General features: G+C 34.0%; 1 protein-coding gene across 1 annotated transcript in view; it reads right to left on the reverse strand.

Annotated features, from left to right (window-relative positions):
• Window positions 1–12,258: 12,258 nt before the first annotated feature.
• The window catches only part of RGSL1 (regulator of G protein signaling like 1), a 65,158-nt gene continuing 57,283 nt past the window's right edge, over window positions 12,259–20,133 (reverse strand). Inside the window, exon 21 of the mRNA XM_051998823.1 lies at window positions 12,259–12,466. Coding sequence (XP_051854783.1) covers window positions 12,464–12,466 — 3 coding nt within the window. The 3' untranslated portion in view covers window positions 12,259–12,463. The remainder of the gene's footprint in view (window positions 12,467–20,133) is intronic.

Genomic DNA, 20,133 nt, shown 5'->3' on the forward strand with positions numbered 1-20,133 from the left:
ACCTGGAATCTGATATTCTGAAAGGCAAAAGAACTTGAAATGAGACCAAGAATAAACTACCCAGCTAAGCTGAGCATTTTTTTCCATGGAAGAAGATGGACATTTAATGAAACAGAGGAATTCCATTTGTTTCTAAGGAAAAAGCCAGAGTTACACACACAAAAAAATTGTTCTCGAAGAAGCAAAAAAAGGTAAAAGGAACTCTTGAGAACTGTATTTCTGTTGTGGATATCCATAAAAACCACATGTGTAATTTGATTTTACCGATATAACATAAAAAAGGGAAGTAGAAATGGAAAGGGGCTAGTGTCAGAAAAAGGGAAAAGGGGAGATAAAAAGGGAAACTACATGCGACGATGAGGCAAAGGAAACCTATCATATCTGAGGGAACTTAGAGAGGGGGAGGAAGATTGTGTGACTCTTATTCTCATCAGAGTTGGCTCAAAGAGAAAACAATTGACATATTTATTTTACAGAGAATCTTCTCTCACCTCATTAAAAAGTGGGAGAGAAAAAGGGAAAAGGAAAAAGAGTAATAAGGGAAGGATACAAGAAAGGGAAAGGGATTCAAAGGGAGGAGGGAAGGATCCTAAAGAGAGAGAGCTGCATGACACAAATGGGGCCCATAAATTTAATACTAGGGAAGAGGGGAAAGCGAGGGTAAGAAAAAGAAAAGCACAATCCAGGGATTTTATGATGGCAGGAATGACTAATTTTAACTGTAAATGTGAATGAGATGAACTTTCCCATAAAGCCTAAATCGATAGCAGACTGGATCAAAAGTCAGAATCCTACAATATGTTGTTTACAGGAAACACATTTAAAATAGGGAGATATATGCAGAGTAAAGGTAAAAGGCTGGAGCAGAATCTATTATGCTTCAGGTGAAGCCAAAAAAGCAGGGGTAACCATCCTTACCTCAGTTCAAGCAAAAGCAAAAATTGATCTAATTAAAAGAGATAAGGAAGGAAACTATATCTTGCTAAAGAGTACTATAGACAATGAAGCAATATCAATATTAAACATATATGCACCAAGTGATATAGCATCTAACTGACTAAAGAAGAAGTTAAGAGAGTTTCAAGAAGAAATAGACAGCAAAACTATAATAATGGGAGATCTCAATCTTGCACTCTCTGATTTAGATAAATCAAATCACAAAACAAATAAGAAAGAAATTAAAGAGGTAAATAGAATATTAGAAAAATTAGGTATGATAGATCTTTGGAGAAAACTGAATGGTGTCAGAAAGGAGTATACTTTCTCAGCAGTTCATGGAATCTAAACAAAAATTGACCATATATTAGAACATAAAGACCTCAAAATTAAATTCAGGAAGGCAGAAATAGTAAATGCTTTCTTTTCAGATCATGATGCAATAAAAACTACATTCAACAAAAAAATTAGGGGTAAATAGACCAAAAAGTAATTGGAAACTAAATAATCTTATCTTAAAGAATGATTGGGTGAAACAGCAAATTATAGACACAATTAATAATTTCACTCAAGATCATGACAACGGTGAGACATCATACCAAAATCTGTGGGATGCAGCCAAAGAGATAATAAGAGGAAATTTTATATCCTTACAGGCTTACTTGAGTAAAATAGAGAAAGAGAAGATCAATGAATTGGGTTTGCAACTTAAAAAGCTCGAAAAAAAAAAATTAAAATCCCCCAATCAATTACTAAATTTGAAATTCTAAAATTAAAAGGAGAAATTAATAATGTTGAAAGTAAAAAAAAAAAAAAACTTTTGAACTAATAAATAAAACTAAGAGCTGGTTTTATGAAAAAAAAACCCAATAAAATTGATAAACCTTTGGTAAATGTGATTAGAAAGAGGAGAGAGGAAAATCAAATTAGTAGTCTTAAAAAGAAAAGGGAGAACTTTCCACCAATGAAGAGGAAATTAAAGAAATAAAAAGGGGTTACTTTGCCCAACTTTATGCCAATAAATTTGATAACCTAAGTGAAATGGGTGAATACCTCTAAAAATATAGGTTTCCCAGATTAACAGAGGAGGAAGTAAATTGCTTAAATAGTCCCATTTCAGAAAAAGAAATACAACAAGCTATTAATCAACTCCCTAAAAAAAAATCCCCAGGAACAGATGGATTTACATGTGAATTCTACCAAACATTTAAAGAACAATTAGCCCCAATGCTTTATAAACTATTTGAAAAAATAGGGAATGAAGGAGTCTTACCAAATTCCTTTTATGACACAGAGATGGTACTGATACCTAAACCAAATAGGTTGAAAACAGAGAAAGAAAATTATAGACCAATCTCCCTACTGAATATTGATGCTAAAATCTTAAATAAAATATTAGCAAAAAGATTACAGAAAATCATCCCCAGGATAATACACTATGATCAAATAGGATTTATACCAGGGATGCAGGACTGGTTCAATATTAGGAAAACTATTAGCATAATTGACTAAATCAATAATCAAATTAACAAAAACCATATGATCATCTCAATAGATTCAGAAAAAGCATTTGATAAAATCCAACATCCATTCCTTAAAAAACACTTGAGAGCACAGGAATAAATGGACTTTTCCTTAAAATAGTCAGGAGCATATATTTAAAACCGTCAGTAAGCATCATATGCAATGGAGAAAAACTGGAACCTTTCCCAGTAAGAACAGGAGTGAAACAAGGTTGCCCACTGTCACCATTATTATTCAATATTGTATTAGAAATGCTAGCCTTGGCAATAAGAGTTGAGAAAGAGATTAAAGGAATTAGAGTAGGTAGTGAGGAAACCAAACTATCACTCTTTGCAGATGATATGATGGTATACTTAAAGAATCCCAGAGATTTTACTAAAAGCTATTAGAAATAATTCATAACTTTAGCAAAGTTGTAGGATGTAAAATAAATCCACATTTTTATACATCACCAACAAATTCCAACATCAAGAGATACAAAGAGAAATTCCATTTCAAATAACTGTCGATAGCATAAAATATTTGGGAATCTATCTACCAAAGGAAAGTCAGGAATTATATGAGCAAAATTACAAAAAAATTTCCACACAAATAAAGTCAGATTCAAATAATTGGAAAAATATTAAGTGCTCTTGGATAGGCAGAGTGAATATAATAAAGATGACAATACTCCCTAAACTAATTTATTTATTTAGTGTTATAGCAATCAGACTCCCAAGAAAATATTTTAATGATCTAGAAAAAGTAACAACAAAATTCATATGAAAAACAAAAGGCTGAGAATCTCAGGGGAATTAATGAAAAAAAAATCAAATGAAGGTGGCCTAGCTGTACCTGATCTAAAATTATATTATAAAGCAGCAGTCACCAAAACCATTTGGTACTGGCTAAGAAATAGACTAGTTGATCAGTGGAATAGGTTAGGTTCACAAGACAAAACAGTCAACTATAGCAATCTAGTGTTTGACAAACCCAAAGATCCTAACTTTTGGGATAAGAATTCATTATTTGACAAAAACTGCTGGGATAACTGGAAATTAGTATGGCAGAAATTAGGCATGGACCCACACTGAACACCGTATACCAAGATAAGATCAAAATGGGTCCATGATTTAGGCATAAAGAACAAGATTATAAATAAATTAGAGGAACATAGGATAGTTTATCTCTTAGACTTGTGGAGGAGGAAGAAATTTGTGACCAAAGATGAACTAGAGACCATTATTGATTACAAAACAGAAAATTTTGATTACATCAAATTAAAAAGCCTTTGTACAAACAAAACTAATGCAAACAAGATTAGAAGGGAAGCAACAAACTAGGAAAATATCTTCACAGTTAAAGGTTCTGATAAAGGCCTCATTTCCAAAATATATAGAGAATTGACTCTAATTTATAAGAAATCAAGTCATTCTCCAGTTGATAAATGGTCAAAAGATATGAACAGACAATTTTCAGATGATGAAATTGAAACTGTTTCCACTCATATGAAAGTGTTCCAAATCACTTTTGATTAGAGAAATGCAAATTAAGAACTCTGAGATACCACTACACACCTGTCAGATTGGCTAAGATGACAAGAAAAAATAATGATGAATGTTGCAGGGGATGTGGGAAAACTGGGACACTGATGCATTGTTGGTGGAGTTGTGAATGAATCCAACCATTCTGGAGAACAATCTGGAATTATGCCCAAAAAGTTACCAAACTGTGCATATCCTTTGACCCAGCAGTACTACTACTGGGCTTATACCCCAAAGAGATACTAAAGAAGGGAAAGGGACCTGTATGTGCCAAAATGTTTGTGCCAGCTCTGTTTGTAATGGCTAAAAACTGGAAAATGAATGGATGCCCATCAATTGGAGAATGGCTGAATAAATTGTGGTATATGAATATTATGGAATATTATTGTTCTGTAAGAAATGACCAGCAGGATGAATACAGAGAGGCTTGGAGAGACTTACATGAATTGATGTTAAGTGAAATGAGCAGAACCAGGAGATCATTATATATCTCAATGATACTGTATGAGAATGTATTCTGATGGAAGTGGATTTCTTCGACAAAGAGAAGCTCTAACTCAGTTTCAATTGATCAATGATGGACAGAAGCAGCTACACCCAAAGAAAAAACACTGGGAAATGCATGTAAACTGTTTGCATTTTTGTTTTTCTTCTCGGGTTATTTTTAACTTTCTGAATCCAATTCTTCCAGTTCAACAAGAGAAATGTTCGGTTCTGCACACATATATTGTATCTAGGATATACTGTGACATATTTAACATGTATAGGACTGCTTGCCATCTGGGGGAGGGGATGGAGGGAGGGAGGGGAAAAGTCGGAACAGAAGTGAGTGCAAAGGATAATGTTGTAAAACATTACCCAGGCATGGGTTCTGTCAATAAAAAGTTATAATTATTTTAAAAAAAAGAATAAATAGGTACCAGTTTAAGTACCTTTCTGACTAAACTTCAAGTAGTTTCATTCATTTATTAGCTTATTATGGTTTTCTCTGCTAATCTGATTATAGGAAGTAAGATTATTGGCTTTATCCTAAATCTTCCAGGTCAAAACCTTCTAGGGAGACTATATTGCTCAGAGTGGCATCTTGGGCACTTCCTCAAGCTGGAAGGACCATTCAACATGGCTGTCATTGTTACACAACTTTACCTTGCCTTATGCAGCAGGTATACTCTTGGAATGCATAAATAAGTTCTAAGTATACTACATCATATTTTCCCTTTCACTGATTTACATTATAATTTCTGAGGTTCCATCTGTTTCTTATACACTTCATCAATATGAGGAGAGAGGAGGGAAAGGCATCCCTTATATCCCCAATTCAAAAAGACCCATGACCACTTCAGAATCTGAGAGTTGAGTCATCTAATTAACCCATTCACAAAGGAAGTCCCAACTATAGGACTCAATAAATAGACTTCCATCCATTGTTTGAAGATGAAAAACTTTTTAAAGAAAAGGAACTTGCCATCTTGTATAATGGTTCATTCTATTTTTGGGCAGCTCCAATTATTAGAAGTTTTCTTGACCGTAAAGGGACCTGTTTACGATTTCCATTCATTGCTCCTGGTTCTGTCCCATGGCATCAAACAGAACAAGACTAATCCTTTCTTCACATGACAGTCATTCAAGTCATGATTCCTTTCTTCTCCAAGTCAAATATCTACAGTTCTATTAACTGATCTTTTTATTTCATAGATTCCAAGCCCATGTCAACATGGTTACCATCATCTGAGCACTCTCTTACAAATCGATAAACTTCTTAATCCATGGTACCAGAATTGAGCACAGTTTTCTAGATGAGATGTGATGATTGCAGAAAACCGGGACTTTCCTTATTTCCTTATTCCTAGAAGCTATGCCTTTCATGATGCAGCCTGAGCTTAGATCAGTTTTTACTTTATCATTAACTGATTTATTTTGGCTACAGTGTCACATTATTTAATTTGATATATTTTAAAGTTATTTGGGGAGGAATGTTGGGAGAATTGGTCTTGAATGTTTCCTCTCCTCCGTGATCTTACTTTACTCTCTTATTTTACAAGTGAGAAAACTAAAGTCCAGGAATATCCAATGACTTGACCAAAGTCATACATATACCTTATATGTATGTAGCAAAGCTAAAGTTTGAACTCACATTGTCCTGGAGCACACTGCTTGTCACATGGAGTTTTCTGCAATTCTAGCCATTGATAATAAAGAATAAAATGGAAATTTAATAGAAACAGAGTAAAGTAGAAAAATAATATTTTTGGAAGAAAATCTGTACTGAATGTTAACACATTCAGTACCTCCAAGGGTTGGTACCAGGACAGTGCTGATGTTAAAGCTCTGGCATTGCTGGTATTAAAGAAAAATTTCTCTTTCTGTCCTTTACCACTTTGTATTCACCATGATTTAAAAGCCCCTCTTCTACTTTTTGCTTTTCTAAGCCAAACTATAATAAAAAATCTTTATCAAAATTGTATAAATATATGTATATATTGGATTTAACATATATTTCTACCATGTTTAATATATATTGGACTACTTGTCATCTAGAAGAAGTGTGGGAGAAGGAGAGGGAATTGGAACACTAGGGTTTGCAAGGGCTAATGTTGAAGAATTGTCCATGCATATGTTTTGAAAAATAAAAAGCTTTAATTAAAAAGATCTTTATCAATCAAATGCATTTATTAAGCATTTATATGCCCGACAATGCCTATCTTCAGAAGGCATTTTAAAAGTGCTTTCTATGTACTCTATGTTGTGCTAAGTTCTGGGGGGACAAAGACAAAGAAAAAGTAAGACAATCCCTTGTTCTAAAGTCCAGTGGGGAAAGCGGTTTCCATAAATGGGAGCTGAAAGTGATGGGTGAAGGAAGGACATGCTCTACTGTTTAAAAAGACAAACAAACAAATAAAAAACAAAAACAAAAACAACTCTATGAAAACTCACCAGATTGGACTTTAGCCAGTTTTAGTACCTAATTCTACTAGAAATCATAGCAGACCAAGTTTGTATATATTCTCCCTAACCATCTGGTCACATATTTTTTCCTCAATAAATCTCACATTAAGTACCTGTCTTTCTGTTGCTCCTTTCTTGTGCTTTCTTATGTAACTTTCATCATGCAGCCTGAGCTTAGATCAGATTAGAAAGGTGACCACCTTCTGGCCACATTAATTTTCTTCTTAGTATTCTCAGTCCAGTGTTGGGACTAATGGTCTTGGTAAGCACCCCTACCTCCTAAGCACATGCTTAGGAAATATAGGAAGCAAGGGCTAGACAAGAACGTTCTTTCTCAATGAGAATTTTCTCCCTGATACCAGAGCTGTGACTGGATATCTCCCCATTACCATGTGATACTTGGACTTTTTCCTGAGCAAAAACAGTGTGATAAAGGAGATTTTTTCTTTCCTAATATTATATTTTGGAATTCTAGTATTTACTTAACCCATATTAAAATACCACTTTGATCACCAGGTAAAACTTCTTAGCTTGGCATTCAAAATTCTCCATAGTCTCACTAATTTACTTTTAAAAAAATGTATTAAGGGCAGCTAGGTGGTGCGGATACAGCACCAACCCTGAAGTCAGGAGGACCTAAGTTCAAACCTCAGACACTAAATATTTCCCAGCTGTGTGCCCCTGGGCAAGTCACTTAACCCCAATTGCCTCAGCAAAAAAAAAAGAAAAATAGTATTTACTTTTTATTTATTTACAATTTTTCACATTATTCCATATTTATATCCAACATTCTAGATAAATTAGATTCCTTGATATTCCTCAAATATATCTTATGCTTTCCTGGTAGAAGCCAGCCAGCAAAGCCAGATTACTTGTCACTATTTTAATCTTCACCATACAATGGAGATTGGGAGAATAAATAATACTATACTCTATCCTCACATGGTCCCAAAAGAATTTATAGAGTAGTTTGATACTTTGATAACTAAGTAGAAGATGGAATGAAGAAGGGAGACATGGTTCAAGATGATCCATTTGGAACTTGTTGCAACAATGAGAGATGATGAGGATTTAAGCTAAGGTTGTTGCCAAGAGAGCAGAGAGGAGACAAATATAAGTGCTGTAGTAGATGTACTGTTCTCTGGGGCCAAACAGTAAATCTAATCTTTCTTTCAAGTAAAAGGAAGTACTTGAAAATAGCTATCAAATCTTCAATAGTTTTTTTACCCCTCTAGCTAAAGTCCCATTTCTTTTTCTCTTTTTATAATTGGCATGAACTCAGAGCCCTTCACTATCCTGTTTATGCCCCAATTTATCCAGATCCTTCCAAGAGAGTGGGACCCAGAACTGACCACAAAATTCTAGATGTTGTCTCATGAGGAAGTTAAGCTTCTCTTTTGTGTAGCTTATGGAGGTATATTGACTTTGTTGGCTGTCATATCACATTATTATTATTATTATTATTATTATTTTTGCTGAACAATTGTGATTAAGTGACTTGCCTAGGGTCACACAGCTAGGAAGTGTTAAGTGCCTGAGACCAGATTTGAATTTAGGAACTCCTGACTTCAGGGCTGGTGCTCTAACCACTGAGCACCTAGCTGCCTCTCACACCATATTATTAAATCCTTAAAGTTTATTGATTTCATAAATAATGGGATATTAGCTGACATCTAGCCACATGTCCCAATCCTATATTTTTGAGGTTGAATTTTTATTCCTAGTATATGTAAATTTATCCCAATTAAATTTCATCCTGTCACATTTTGCCTTCTGTTTTAGCCTGCCAAAATCTTTTCAAATCCTGACTTCTGAGAGTCAGACTTTATCCTGAATTAGAATCCTGACTCTATCATCTAGTATCTAATTCTGTGTTTCTCTGCTTCTTTGCGTTTCTTTTTTTTTTTCTCTTATTAAGATTTGTATCATCTGCAGGTTGAATGAACACAGTATCTAATCTTTTTTCAATTCATGATTATATACATCTTTATCCAAGTGATTACCTATTGAACTTGCAGTGATTTAGAATGTTCAGATCTTTTTTACTTAAAATGTTGCTTAACTATGTGATATTGTACTTTTAGAGTTGATTTTTAGAACCTGAATGAAGGAGTTGATTAGTTCTCCTTTACCTTAAAGCAAAAACTAGATGAATAATAATTGTGGGTTGTCTTAGAGAGAATTACTGTACAAGCAGAGTCTGGATTAGATTATTATATTTGGAGTTTTTTTTTATTCTGAGGACTTAAATTATTCATCTTAATTTTTTTTGTTATTAAATTGACTCATTTCTCTCTGATCTCTTAAATGGTTTTGAATCCCAATTTTGCTATTCCTTGGGTTGCCATTCTCAGCTTTAGGTCATGGAAAAATTTGAGAAACATGCCAACTTCATCTTCATCCAAATCTTTTATAAAAATATTGAACAGAACAAGTTCAGGAATAAATTTCTCAAATTGTCCATGCAGACATCAATTGCTTGTATGACATTTTTTTCATTTATATTCCCTAATCATGTGTATTACCAACATAAAAACTGTGAAAGGTATGGTATTGAGTAATTTATGAAATCCTAGAACATTTGAACCAGAGAAAATACCTCTGGGACAGAGGACAACAAAAGGGAATATTATTTCACGTAGTGAATAAAAGCCTATGGAGCTTATTGCCTCTAAGAAATGGCATATACTGAAAATACCAATAGGTTCAAGAAGAGTTTAGATAAATTAATGAATTATACAATAGGTTTTTGGGGGAATCTAGAGATACTGGTAAAGAAGGTGCTATTTTTTTTACTTCCCAAGATAGAGTTTCCCCATCAAAGCATAAAGGAATTCTTAACTTTTTTATGTCATGGATTAATTTGGTAATCTGATAAAAGCTATGGACCCTTTTCAGAATAATATTTCTTAAAATTCATAATTGAAGGAGATGGTAAATTTCATTTAAACATGAGTTTAAATAAAGATGTAAACAGAAAAAAAATAACATTTTCCTTACCTAAATTCATAGACTGTTATCTCTCTGTGGATTTCTAAGAAATCCTATTCCACCAAGGTACCTTTCTGAAACACAAACTTCATCTTAGGCAGGACTGATTACTGTCAGAGATTCTTTTTGTTTTTGAAATAAAGATAATTTTTATTTTTCTCATCTAGGATCATAGTTTACTTGAAATTTGTCAAAGAGCCCATGGAAATCAGCATAAGAATCCTATTATATATATATGATGAAAATAACAATCATTTTAATAAGCATTTATATATTATTTTGATGCTTGGAAAGTACATTCTCTTTCTTACTTTATGCCCATTTTATAGATGAGGCAACAAATGCAGATAGAAGCTAAGTGAATTGCCTAATGTTATATATCTAATAAGCATTTAAAACTGAATTTAAATTCAAGTGTTTCTGATTTCAGGTCCAACTGCTCCACTGAACTGGCTACCTGCCAATTACATCCAGAAGTTATAGCTAACTTCTCAAATTGGGGTGCTTTGTCAGCTTCTGAATTAAGTGGAGGAACACTTCCCTTTATGGAAGATAAAGCATCTCAATCTGGTGGGTTCATTTTCAAACCTGTAATCGGTGACAGGAAAGAGAATTGAGAGGGGTCCTAGTTCCCTGAGTACATAAGTTTTTGTGTGTCCCAAGATTGACAAAATATGGTTGGCCTTTGTTTCTTTTTGTATTTCTAGGGCTTTGCATAGTGCCCACCACCAGCAGGTGCTTAATATTTAATTTAACGTTTCCTTAATTATGAATTTTTAAGGCAGATGACCAAAGTGAGAGGAAATCCCTAGTTGGGTATAACATCCCACGTGTTGTCATTTTGCATTGTCTTTTGCCAGTCAAGAAAAAAATTTCAGATTTTGATGGTGGAGATTCCATATCTATTCCTCCCCTCTTCCCTCACACCCCACCCTATTACAAGTATAATTTTCAACATTAATTTTTGTAAGATTTTGAATTCCAAATTTTTCTCTTTCTTCCCTGAGATGTCTATATCGAAACAAGGGGAAATTTGCTTCTCGTTTTAGTCCAGAGTTATTCAAAATTCAGGCATTTCTGTAGAAGAAGCTGCCATAGACAGCAATATCTAGTGACATCTATTGGGAACAATATAAAATGCAACAGAAAGCGGAAGCCTATATATCCAGTAGGAATTTGTGTAGATTTGTAAGATGATAATTCACTAGAGGACATCTATTAAATTTCCAAGAGTTTTTTGGGCAACATTGTTTCATTTTTGTCTTTCAATAAAAATGCTTTCATATGTATGTATCTTATTTATATATAGTTGTTTTCATGTTATCTTCCATTAAAAAGTGAGTTCCTCTAAGGCAGGGTCTTTCTTTGTATCCCCAGTGCTTTGCATTGTGTCTGCACATGATACATAACTTAAAAATGCTTTGCTTACTGATTTCATGCTAGTAAGTTGGAAATCCACTTCAATATCATGGCTATGTCTTCCCCAGTTTTCTGGGTAGGGGCAAAGAAACAAGTGGGAGAAAATTCTTTGGGCTGTCTTGCATGAGTGTCCCATACAAGGGTTATATTGGTAGACATCCTTAGCCTTTAGAGTTTGTTCTCAGGAAGGACAAACAAGTTGCCTTTCAAACAAATCCCTTCGTGCATGAAGCAGAATTTAACCAGTTCCAAGAGGATGGCCTGAACTTTGGTAGATTGTCTGGAAGAGGGGATGGACATTTTCTCTGGTACCTTATTTCAATAAGGGAGAGAACTTCCTCCCTGTGACACACTCCTTCAGCCATTCACTCTGATAGCCATCTCTCTAGCTTTTCTGCAATGTTGAATCTTAGTTTCTTGGGGATCCTGAGTTTAAATGATTTGCCCAGCATGCTAAAAGTACTTCAACTTTGATGCCATTTCTTACATGGTTTCTGTTGGGGGGAAATTTATTTCAAGTTTTAACTTGGTATTCCAAGAAAACACCCCAAGTCTTCCATGTATCCCCATTGTTTGGTGGCAGAAATTTTCCTGATAGTGGGTGTGAAAAGAGATTGCTCTAGTACCATGGATTTAAACATAGTTTCATAAAAGGCACTTTTTAAAATTCTTTGGAAATGGACAGTTGCTATCATTAGCATATGCCCTGGTTTGAGACATCTCTTAGTTGTTTATAAATTCAGAGTTTACACAATGGGAATTATATAGTATTTTACTTTGTAGTTCATGAATCTGACCCTGTGTTGCATTTCTGTTTTGTTTTTAAAACCTCTTTCTACTGGAAGAGAAAGGCTACATGGGAACATCCCAAGTGAACACTGTTTTTTTCCTTCCTTTTAAAGACAAAAGACATAGTAACTTTTCATATAAAACTTTTTATTTTTTACCTTTCCCAATATTCACACAAATTTTCTCAGTGATATAATACTGCAGGGAAGGGGACAAGGAAATTGGGGATCTTGGGTGATGGAAATTCAGTCCTCTTCCTCCTCTGTCTCCAGAAAGGGATGTTTATATTAAGAATCATCATCATCATTGAAATTTGTGGAGAGATGATTTGGATGTTACTATAAGACATTATAGGGAATAAAATTCTATTATTCTTATTTCTTTGATTGTTTTTCTTTAACCTTAAGATTTAAAACTTCGTCACTATAATGAGACCCTTTCTAATTCAGAAACCAATTATAAGCTCTTTTGCAATCTGGTGTCTCTTCCTCTTTCCAACCTAACTTAGCCCAAATTCTTAACCACCCATGCTGCATGTTAGCTGCCTTAAACAGCCCCTAAACAAACCGCTAACTTTTCCATCTCTGTGCTCTAGCTCATATCACATTCTGTGTTTGGAATTCTTTTCTCCCTTCTCTCATTTCTAGTTAATGTTCTACTTATCCTTCAAGACCTTTCAAGTCCCAAATGCTACATCACCCCTAAAACCTTCCATGATTCCTTTAATCAGACTCTTCATTTTCATTTGGCATTTTGTATTTCTCTACTATACTTATGTTCTACTATGTGTATGTGCTATATTCCACATTGTAAAGTCTTTAGGGTAGAGTTAGTATTTTTTATTTACCTTTTTTTTTAGTGCCTAACAATAAGTCTTGAGCATAGTTGAATGCTTAATGTTTATGGAGTTGAATAATCTCAGGGCTCTTAAAGATGTAGATCACAAAGTTATTCATTTCATGAAAATGGTCCTGGGGAAGACACTAGAGTGAAATTGCACTTTCAGGAATCAAGGACCAAATCAGAAACCAAAGTAGTAGAACATATAAATCTTGATTTTGGGACTACAAAGGAAAAATAGGGTGGTATAAAGAAGGCAGGAATATGAACTATAAGTCTTCTGACTTCATTTCTGTTCAGATTTTTTTTAATACTTTGATGGATTCAGGATTTTGACATTTTCCAATTGAAGGAAACTTAGGACAGCAGAAAAGGTCTGTGACATGAGTATGGGAATCCAGAGTACAATCTGGTGCAGGAAATATAGCCTTTGTCCCAGCCCCAATCTTGGCCCCAACCTCAGACCTAGTCCAATCTGGTCCAGGTCCCTGCATCAGTAAAGCAGGCCCTCTTAATCAGCGGAGGCTTCTGGACCTCTCAGCTGGGGAGACCAGGAAATACTTGGGAGATCAGTGGAGAGGGTCTGTGACACCAAGGTAGGAGTCTGGCATGTAATCCCAGTGGAGTCCCAGCCCCAGTCCTGCACCTGGATCAGCAAAGCAGGACTCTGTTGATTCAGCATATTAGATCTTACAGCTATAGTGGAGTAGGGACACTCCTAACAGCTCCAGCAGAGAAAAGAATGCTTGTGGTCAGGGTCCCTAGAAATATTTCTGAAAACAGCTGCCTAAAAAATGCCTAAACCTTAGGACAATGCACACTTCACCTTGAAAACAGAGTCCTACTTTAACACAGAGTTAAAAGCTTAGTAATAGGCTAAGAAAATGAGCAGACAACAAAGTTTCTGACAACTGAAAAGTTATTGTGGTGACAAGGAAAATCAAAACATTTTCAGAAGATGATAAAATCAAGGCTCTAAGAAAAGTAATAACTGGATTCAAGTCATGGAAGAACTCAAAAAGGATTTTAAAAATCAAGTAAAACATTTAAAAGGAAAAATTAGGAAAAGAATTGAGGTGGTACAAAAGGAAATACAAAAAAGCTAATGAAGAGAAGAATATCTCAAAAAACAAAATTGGGAAAGGAGATACAAAAGCTCACTGAAGAAAATAATTCCTTAAAAATTAGAATTGAGCAAATGGAAGCTAATGACTTTATGAGAAATCAAAATACCATAAAGCAAAACCAAAAAAGTGAAAGAAAAAAAAAACATGAAACATTATTGGAAAAACAACTGACCTGGAAAATTGGTCATGTGTCTACCTGAATTTTAAAATTTATTTGATCTACCTGAAAGTCATGATCACAATAAAAAAAAAAGTCTGGATATTATCTTTCAAGAAATTATCAAGGAAACTTGTCCTGATAGTCTAAAACCAGAGTATATTAAAAAAAATCCAGCAATTACCTGCTGAAAGAGATCCTAAAATGAAAACTCCCTGGAATATTATAACCAACTTCTGGAACTCCCAGGACAAGGAGAAAATATTACAAGCATACAGAAAGAACTAATTCAAGCAGAGTGGAGCCACAGTCAGGATAACACAAGATTTAGTGGCTTCTACATTAAAGTATCAGAGGGCTTGAAATATGATATTCTGGAGAACAATGGAGTTGGGATTACAACTAAGAATCACCTACTAGCAAAACTGAGTATAATATTTCAGAGGAAAAAGTGGCTATTCAGTGAAATAGAGGATTTCAAGCATTCATGATGAAAACACCAAAACTGAATAAAAAATTTGATTTTCAAGTATAGGCCTCTGGACAAACATAAAGAGGTAATCAGGAAAGTGATATCCCAAGGGATGTAATAAGATTTATCTGTTTACATTTCCACACAGGGGGATGATACTTGTAATTTATTAGAACTTTCTCATTATGGTAGTTAGGAGTATATATTGACATATTCTGTGGGAAATGAGCAGGATGCTCTCAGAAACAAAGCAAAACAAAAAGTCCTCCATAAACCCAAAGAAAGTGAAATACACTGTATACAAACAGCAATTTTTGGGATACCTAGCTGTAAATGACTTTGCACTTTTCATCAGTACAAACATGCATAACTACTCTGAAGGCCTTATGATAAAAAATCCTGTCCATACCCAGAGAAGGAACTAACCATATTTGAATACAGATTGAAGCATTCTCTCTTTTTTAAACTTAATTTTTCATGAGGGTTTTTATTTTCATTAAGGCAGGAGATCTATGTTTTCTTCTATCACTTGACTTTCATGGAAATGTTTTGCATAACTTCATGTGAGGTTTCTTAGTTGTAGATAGGAATAAGGGAGAGAACCTAGAACTCAAAAATTAAAAAAAAGACAAATGTAAAAAGTTGTTTTGAATGTAACTGGGGAAAATATTAGGTAAAAAATTTGCATAAAAAATGTCGATGCATATATATATATATTATATATAGATAGATGTATAGAAGATGGAAATAAGGACAAGTAATAGAGCATGAATATGAAAGTGTGACATGATCCTCTAAAATTAGTTTCAGTAGCGTTAAAACCTAGAATAAGCTGAAATGGTCAGGGAAAGCTAAGGATAAGAATTATTTTTTCTATGTATTTGATTCCCCTCACCCTAGTTATATGTAAAATAATTTTTAATGTTTTTAAAACTTTAGAGCTCCAGATTCTCTCCCTTTATTTGTCCCTCATTCTACAATGATATGGGAAGTTATGCAAAGCATTTCCATAAAAATTATGTTGAAAAAGAAAATATATATCTTTCCCTATTCCCCACTCCCCCCAAATCCTCAAGAATAATAGTTTTTTAAAAAGTATGTTTCAATTTATATTCAGAAACCTGTTCTTTTTTTGGGTATGGATAGCATTTTTTATCTTAAGTCTTTCATAGTCGTCTTAGGAATTATTATTGGGAAGAGCAAAGTCTCTCATAGTTGATCATCTCATAACATTGCTATTACTTTGTACATAGTGTGTTTCACATTGTGTGAGCTCATGGAGGATATTTTCCAAATTTTTAAAATAAAAAAATTGTTTCAGGAAAACAGGAGACTGGAAGAAGAGATAGGATGGCATCTCAACATGGATGAGATGATAGCTAATGACACATTAGGCAGAGATACTCAATTCCATTTTGCTTCTGTTTTCTATTTTAAGGAGTGCTGTACTTGGACCAGAAAGGAAAGAATAAATAATGGATGGGTGTTGATGCCCAAGAAAAGTGAGAGCATGAAGCTGCCTTTGATGTATGAAAATGACCTGTGACAAGTAAATAACACCTTAAATACTGCAAAAGCTTCCAAACAGGATGGCTAAGCCATTTGCATCCATCTTATCCAAGATCTCAAGAGAAGCAAGGAGGTTATTTATGTTATATTTATGTTATTTTAAGGAAGTATTAATATACTATTTTTCAAAAAAGGGAAGAGAATAAAACCTATAAACTACATTCCAGTTGAGTTTAACTTCAAATCCACAGAAAAATTTGAGAGCATATTATTCATGGAATAATAATTATCTACAAAAGAAAGTAGTACTCAAAAGAGTAAGCACATCTTTATCAAGACAAGTCACACTAAAGTAAAGTTCAGTGTTTTGGGTTTTTTTGGCACTGTTACTTGTAGGATATAGCAAGAGAATGCTATGGATATAATTTATGTAGATTTTAGCCATGAATGTGCTAAAGCTTCTCCATTTTTTTTAAGGAAAAATGGAGAGATGTTTAATCAAGTGGATTGGGAAATGTTTGGTCTGAGATGACAGTAATTTATGGTTTGATGTCACTTTGAGAGGAAGTCTTTAGTAGCATTTCCATAGAATTTGTTCTTAGTTTGTACTATTTAATAATTATATCATTGATTTTTCTAGATAACAGAATTGGGAGGGAGAATAGGCATCAAGAGTCAGGATTCAAAAAGATTTTGACAGGTTAGAATCTTCAGCCAAATTGAATCAAGTTAACTTCAGAGTTTAATGGTGACATTTGTAAAGCTTTATATTGGCTTCAAAAAATCAATTGTGAAAGTATAAGATAGAAGGAAGATCTTAGTGGATTTTGAACCTAATATGTGTAAACAGTATGTTATGGCAGCCAAAAAAAGGTAACTCGATATTAGGCTGCCTTAAGAAGCATAGTATCCAAGACTAGGAGATAAACCATTGTACTACGACTTGTCAGAGACACTTACAAAACGCCATGTGAAATATTGGGATTTATCTTTTGGGGAAGACAAAGATAAAATTGTCCAAAAAAGGACAACTAGAATGATGGACTTTGAGTTTATTTAAGAAAGACATGGGAATATTTAGTCTAGAAAAGATGCAATAGAAACATGAAAGTTGTCTTCAAGTATCAAATAGAAGGTTTAGTTTTTTTCTGAAAGGCCTCAGTGAACAGAAATAAGAGCATTAAAAGCATTAAATTAAGTGAAAAAGGCAAATTTAAGCTTCAGTTATCTCACCAGATAGATTCTCCCTTCTTCAGTTAAGATTTGCTGGATGACCATTTGTTGGACATGTGGTAAAAGAGAGTTCTGGTTCAAATACGAGATGGGAGCAGCTGCCTTTTGAGGTTCCACCTCACAATTCTGTGACAGTCTTTGCCTTGCCTCTCAAGTTAAGGCACTAAAGAGACCTTCCAGAACTTTGATGGGTTCCAGAACTTTCAAAATGAGAAAGATAATCTGAAATCACTGAAAGTATCACAGAGTTTCACAAGTGTGATGGAGTCTGATTTCTTCAATTTTGGAATCAGTTCACTGTCCACTAGCAGTGCTAAGATACATACCTATGTATAGACACATTTGTAGACTTTTTATTAATGGACTAACTAGATGGACTTTTGATGTGTCATAGCCTGAACCTGAATTTGAGTTTTTCACTTTTTTCCCAGTGCAAATAGGTCAATGCATTTCACATTTCTGGGCATTTTATAAAGAGCTTGATACAATAGCAACATTTGTTGATATCCACTGTTAATAAATCATACTTTGTTCAGACTTTGCATGGAACACTTTTCATGAAACTGGAAATTATCTCGTGTGCACATGCTTTCCAGTTTAGTATTTCTTTCACTGTCATCAATGAACAAAGTTATGTTCATTCACCATAATTTTCTTGTATGCATAGAAGATATTTTGATTGAACTGAGGCTTCCTAACTTATGTTTTACAATTAAATGATTTTTAGACAAAGAGGTATTATATACTTTTTAATCTTTTCAGTCAGATGTTTGTCATCTTAAAGCATCTTCCTTGCTTGGATTAAAAAATTGAAGGCTACATTTGATGAATATTATATATCCTCATAAAGATTAAATAGAATTATACAACTTAATTCCATAAATTGTGTAGAATTTTATAGAAGTAGAGGTTTATCATTTGATTGTTTTCTTTTGTTATTTTGGAATCTTAACCTTCAATGATTGGAATCTTGCCATCTTTATAGATGACTCTGAATTGATTTAAAACCATTATTTGTCTATCTGTTGAGATGTAGTTAAGAAGCAGCAAAGGGATAAAGGGGAATCAATCTTGAAGCTATAGAATTATAAAATCACAGATACAGAAGCATAAATGATCTCAGAGGTTGATTAATGACTTATGATCCAATCCCATCATCTTATAGATGAGAAAACTGAGTCAAGGAAGAATTTACCCAGGGTCACATAAATAGGAAGCATTGGAGTTGGGATTTGAATCCATCATTAAGATCATCTAACTTTAGAGGTGACTTTTCCACTAAGTTCAAGATCTCTGATATAAAATAGCTATGGAATTTTGGCTAAGCCACTCAAACTCTCAGGGCTCCAAGGCAACTCTCTAACATTTTAATGACATTATATTGGCAGAGGAGTTGCCAATCTTTCAATGGAAGGAATTTCTGAAATGGAAGTAAGTATTTATTGTGTGCCAAACATTATACTAACAGCTGGGAATACATAGTACCTGCCCTTAAGGAGCATATATTTTTAAGACATGCTCAAAAGGGAGCTGGGAGAAAATTCAGGGGACATAGTTTTAAAATCCCAAAGCCAGGAAGAATGAAAGCTGATCTGGACACATATGAAAAGTGGACACTCTGGTAAGAACCCATCATTGAATTTACTTCTTGCTTTACAAGGGGGCCGATTTCATTAAAAAGATTTTGTTTTGCTCAATTCTTTAGGTGACTTCCAATTCTTTTGCTAATGTTCAAGTATCATTCCAGGGTAAGCTATAATTATACATGTGGCTTCTTTTACTTCTTAATCAAAAAAAATATTTTCTTAGGCTTACATTCTCATTGAAATTAATGTGTATCAAAGCACATTGTTGATTTAAGAGTATCTTATCAAGTCTTCATAGACTTTACCACATCATCTTTTACAATGAATGTTGGCACATAAATTTTAATTGTTTTTTATAAAGCAGATTCTTCATGCTCATCATAAGCAATGCCAGACAAGACAATCAAATGTCTCTGATAATGACGCTTCTTGTCTTTTAGCATAAGACAAAACCATTTTCATCAACTTCAAGGAAAAATTGTGGGCTGGTTATCCTTACATTTAAGTTTTTAAGGTTCATTTATAGTAAAAATACAAATATGTGTGTAATGTAATTTCTTCAGGAGGAAGAACAAGAGAAGATACATAGAACTGAAATGACTGTGAATTTCTGTCGATTTCATGGGTTATCTTGAGCAAAAAAAATCATCTATAAGTCAGCCTTTTGTTGACAAGACCATCTGTTTTTAATGGGGTTGGTCCTTGGGCAATAAAATATATGATTTGTGTTTGGGCCCAAGCTGAATAGAAATTGCTTTTCACTGATATACTCTTTGAAAACGCAGGGTTCACCTCTGTCATGATCCAGCATTGGAACTGGCTTTTGAGGAAGTTCATTTTTCTTACTCATATCAAATGACTCAGAACCTTGGGATTAACTTTATAAAGAAAAAAAATTCTTTAAAAGATAAAATTAATGGTATAAGCTATTTTCCCCCAATAGCTAGGATAAGACCTTCCTAAGTCTTTTGCACTGGGCAGTGGCTGGAGAGTGGATGAAATGAGAAACCTGTAGCTTTAGTCTTAACTCTGGACCTAGGCAAGAAGAATGTGATGCTTCTGGATACAATTTCAATCAGCC

The sequence above is a fragment of the Antechinus flavipes genome, chromosome 4 (assembly GCF_016432865.1).
Source record: "Antechinus flavipes isolate AdamAnt ecotype Samford, QLD, Australia chromosome 4, AdamAnt_v2, whole genome shotgun sequence".
NCBI lineage: Eukaryota > Metazoa > Chordata > Mammalia > Dasyuromorphia > Dasyuridae > Antechinus > Antechinus flavipes.